The 4378-nt window shown below is 54.0% G+C and overlaps 1 protein-coding gene across 1 annotated transcript; it reads left to right on the forward strand.

The window, feature by feature from the left end:
- Window positions 1–989: 989 nt before the first annotated feature.
- On the forward strand, window positions 990–3705 carry Ubl4b (ubiquitin like 4B). Its single transcript, XM_048815163.1, has one exon. It carries the CDS (start codon window positions 2274–2276, stop codon window positions 2811–2813), a length of 540 nt encoding a protein of 179 aa, XP_048671120.1. The 5' UTR covers window positions 990–2273; the 3' UTR covers window positions 2814–3705.
- The last annotated feature ends 673 nt before the right edge of the window (window positions 3706–4378 follow it).

The raw sequence follows: 4378 nt of genomic DNA on the forward strand, positions 1-4378 counted from the left end.
ATGGACAGAAGGTGGTGAGGTTGGACAGAGATGGACTGTGAGTTCAGAGCCACAGGCTGGAGGGAGGAGAGAGCCTAAGTGGGGTGGGGTGGGAGCAGGGATGCAGAAGAGGGGTGGAGCTCAGAGACATTTGCAAGGAAAAAGGGAAATGACAAGAGGGCTCCATTGGTAGGAGTGAGGGGAGGAGAAGGGGGTAGGGAAGGGGCAGCGCACTGGTAGGCAGGGAGGGACAAGAGGTCAGTGAATTCCTGACTTGTGAGCTCTAGGTCCTCTATGGACTAGAATTTGGGTCACCTGCCAAGAGTGAGAACACAGGTGTGGGGGAGGGTTGTAAGGGCTAAGTTTGTGGTGGGCATGAGGTTTTTCTTCAGCTAACCTCTTCCTCTTCTTCCTCTTCTTCCTCTTCTCCCTCTTTCTCCCTCTTTCTCCTCCTCCTCCTCCTCTTCCTCCTTCAGATTGAACCCAGGGGCACTCAACCACTATCCCCAGGCACCCCCCCTTTTTTTAGTTGTAATTGGACATAGTACCTTTATTTATTTTTATGTGGTGCTGAGGATAGAACCCAGGGCCTCACTTGTGCTAGACAAGCACTCTACCGCTGAGCCACAACCCCAGCCCAGGCATCCCCTTTTTAATATTTTATTTTCAGAGTTTCATGAATTGCTAAGATGCTGAGGCTGGCTTTGAATTCTCGATCCCCCTGCTTCAGCCTCCTGACCCACTGGGATTACAGGTGTGCCTGCCTGTGCCCTGCTTCAGCCATTCTTGGTTGCCAGGGGAGAAGGTTGGGGTGACCTTGGGAAGGGATCAGGGGCTGAGTATTGTGGAAGATCAAGTCCAGAAGGTCCTAGGATTTTGGCAACAGTGTCATGCCCCTGTAGAGTCCATGCTGGTGATGAGGAAAAGGAGGCCGGGTGAGCGGGAGGGAGGAGTGGAAGAAGGGCTGGGTGCGGGCAAGCAGGCAGATGAGCACAGAGAGCTGAGGAGACCTGAGGGGTCCCTGACAGAGTCAGCACCCCAGCTGGGGGACACCAGTCAGGGTTTCCCCAGGTTTCTCACTTCTCATCTGTGACAATGCTTTCCTCCAGGTTTACATGTGACAGCACACATGAAGGGCTAGGACCAGGAGGCCCTCAGTGATGGGTTACACAAAAAGCTGCCAAATGCAACAGCAGAGCTGACCTGAAGGAGGCTGGTCAGCGTCCCTTTCCTTGTTCACCTGTGAACCCTAGGAGTCTGTTCTGTTGCCAGAGCATGGAGGCACTCAACAGGTGTTGGTTTCAGGAGGTAGGCCAGGTAAATAGGCCTGAGATTAAGCTGAGTCTCCACTCTCTCCTCTGACAGACAGACAGCATGACAGTACCTGCCTTGTAGGTGGTGAGCGTTAAATAAGGTCTCTGATGTGAAATAGACACTATTGGTGGCCCTGCCCTGTCCCCTCAGCATTCATGTTCCTGAAGGCTGCTGGCTTCTTCCTGCAGGCACCTGCAAGTCTCGGCTCAAGGGTTAGGAGACCAGAGAAGACACCAGGAAGCCACAGAGTTAGCACTCCATTAACCCAAGACAGGAGTCAGAGCACAGAGATCCAGCTTATGGCTTCTGAGGCAGCATTAATTGGATGTGCCCCTGAGAATCAACTCCCAACTAAACACTTGTACTCAAATCCCTGTCCCAGGGTCTGTTTCTGGGAAACCCATCCAGGAGAGCTTGGAAGGTGCTTGACGGGAAGAAGACCCCGGGCAAAGGGCAGCGGGTGCACTAGTCTGAAGGCTTCGTGAAAGCAGAGCTGTCCACTTGGACACAGTGGGCTCCTGAGGTGTAGGAGTGTCCTGGCACAGAGAAGGCACCCAGAAGGCATTCCTGCTCAGAATGGCAGGAAGAGGAGACTCAGGCAGGAAAAGAGGTGTGCCCAGTGAAGCAGCATGCTCCTGTCGCTCCCTTGTCCTTTCCAGCCCTTTCTTTGTCCCTGTTCTCTTCTCCAAGGCCTACATATTTCTCTCCTGGTCCTCCTTATTTTCTCTTTTCTCCCCCTCTTTCCTCTTCTATGCTCACAATGTCCCTCTGCTGTCCCTAAAGTTCTGCTCTGGAAATGAACCTTTCTGCAGCATTGTGACATCACTGTGTGTCAGCCAGTGCCCGCCCACCTGGGTTGGGCCCTCAGCCTCCTGGAACCACTGGCCCTCTAGTGATAGGGCCACCTTTTCCTCTAGGGCCCCTTCATCTTCAGGGGCAACTTTCAGAGCATGGATCCCTCCTGATTCTGCTGTGGCCCAATGTTCCTCACAGTCAAGCTGCTTTTGGGCCGTAGATGCAACCTCAGGGTGTCGGGCCATGAGAGTGTGGCCACACTGAAGAAGCTGGTGTCCCAGCGGCTGCAGATACCTGCAGAGCAGCAGCACCTGCTGTTCCGCGGCAAGCTGTTGGCTGATGACAAGAGTCTCTCCGAGTACTGCATTGGGCCCAATGCCTCCATCAATGTTATCATGCGGCCCCTGGAGAAGGTGGCACCAGAAGAAGCCCCCCAAACCCAGCCCCTGTGGCACCAGCTGGGCCAGGTCCTAGCCAAACACTTTGGGCCCCAGGATGCCAAGGCTGTGCTGCAGCTGTTAAGACGGGAGCATGAGGAGCACGTGCAGAGGGTGAGCTTGGATGGCCTGGAGCGGCTGGCCTGCCGCCTCCTGGCACAGCAGCCATGTGTAGAGCCGACCAAGAAGAAGGAGCCACAGGCTGTGGCCTCAGAGCTTCAGCAACATGAAGGAGGTGGAGAAGGTGGAGGAGGAGGAGCAGTCGATCAGTACTTACGGACTCCATAAAATTCTGGCCTCACCCGCCGTGTTTCCTGGTGATTTTCGACTCCTTCCTCCGGCTGCAGGTGCAGCCATTCTTTATTTTTGAACTTTTAAAGTGGCGGGAGGGTATTTGGAGCTTCCTGTTTCCTCTTGGGCTTGTGGTCCTGCTTCTGAAATGCAGAATGATTCCATTCCTATTTCTATTCCCTAGAAGGGTTCTCATGGACCCAGAGTAGCTATAAAGGGACCAAGTCTGCCTCCCCCTACTAGGCTGAACAGCTCTGCCCAAGCATGGCCCAGAGTCCCCATGGCTCTAGACAGAGCCTCTTTCTTCTTCAGAATAGAAAGGCACTGTGTGTCCATTTTCCCTTAACCTCAGACCATGGTGCCTACCCTCAGGCTCCCAATAGCCAAGAGAAGGGTCCAGTCAGGTGACTGCCTTTGCTGTCTGGGTGAGGCTGTCCTTGCTATCCACCTGCTTGTGCTTCCACAGCTTTGGGGACAGGGGCTGCAGAGGTGGGAGTATAGTCGAGCTGTAGACCTGAGATTCCACGGACACAGATGTAGCCCCAGAATGGCAGGAAGAGGAGACTCAGGCAGGAAAAGAGGTCTGTAAGTAGCACACTTGTGTGGCCAGCAAAAACCAAGCCATTGTCCACTAACCCATTCAGATCAGTCAGGAGGGAGCAATGAGCTCCAATAACCTGCCCATCACTGCCCAATGCTTCCTGGGAGAGTTAAAAACAAAACAAAAAAAAGGTACAGCTAAGACCCCGGGAGTCTAGATGAGAGACGGTTGTGCATGTGAGAAGTGAAGTCCCAACATGACACTAGGACATAGTTGTGACTAAATCCTCTGGTGCTTTCAGGGTCCTGGGATGGTCCCCAGGATATGGAAGAGCCAAGCCCTTCTCCTGTTCTGGGTGTGAGAGGGTGTCCTCCGCCTAAGGCCAAGAGATTCCCACTCTGTATGGGTGGGAAGAGGGAAGGGGAGCTTTCTGAGTACCGTGGTCCCTCCCCCTCCCCCGGCTTCACTCCTGAGTCTCTGAAGTTTTGTCCTGGAGGATGGAGATGGAGGGCAGGGATGAAGGAGATGAGTACAAAGGATCAAACAGTGCCTGCTTCCCTGGGGAGCATCTGTCCTTGGCCTCACTCCACCATAGACTTGCTGCTGGACCATGGCTGACTTACTTCCCCTGTCACATGTTTAGGTTTCCCACCTTGTTTCATGGGCTCATTATCCTAGTATCTGCTTGCCCTTAGGTGTTTGTGAGGGTTAGAGGTGAGAGCTACCCAATGGGGAGTGGCTTCTTCTAGGGCCTCAGTGGCAGGGCCTAGAAACACTGCCTGTGTGAGACTGCTTGGTAACACCTGTCCCCCCACCTCTGCCAGAAGAAGACACCTTTACTCATTTGGCCCATCTCCTTTACCAATGCCACTCCCACTCCACCAGCCAGAGGAGAAAAGTTGAACTCTGAGGACCAGAATGGCCTTTCCCTGGCCACTGAGTGCTCAGCCCCTGCAGGTAGCTCCTGTCTAGGTCCTGGTCCTGCTCCTGGGCCCTTCATCATCAGCTGGGAGGCCTCTTG

Source organism: Marmota marmota, unplaced genomic scaffold (genome assembly GCF_001458135.2).
Source record: "Marmota marmota marmota unplaced genomic scaffold, marMar, whole genome shotgun sequence".
NCBI lineage: Eukaryota > Metazoa > Chordata > Mammalia > Rodentia > Sciuridae > Marmota > Marmota marmota.

What these genes read in the sequence shown, in the direction of transcription:
- Ubl4b (XM_048815163.1), top strand. Translation starts at nt 2,274, where the DNA reads ATGTTCCTCACAGTCAAGCTGCTTTTGGGCCGTAGATGCAACCTCAGG.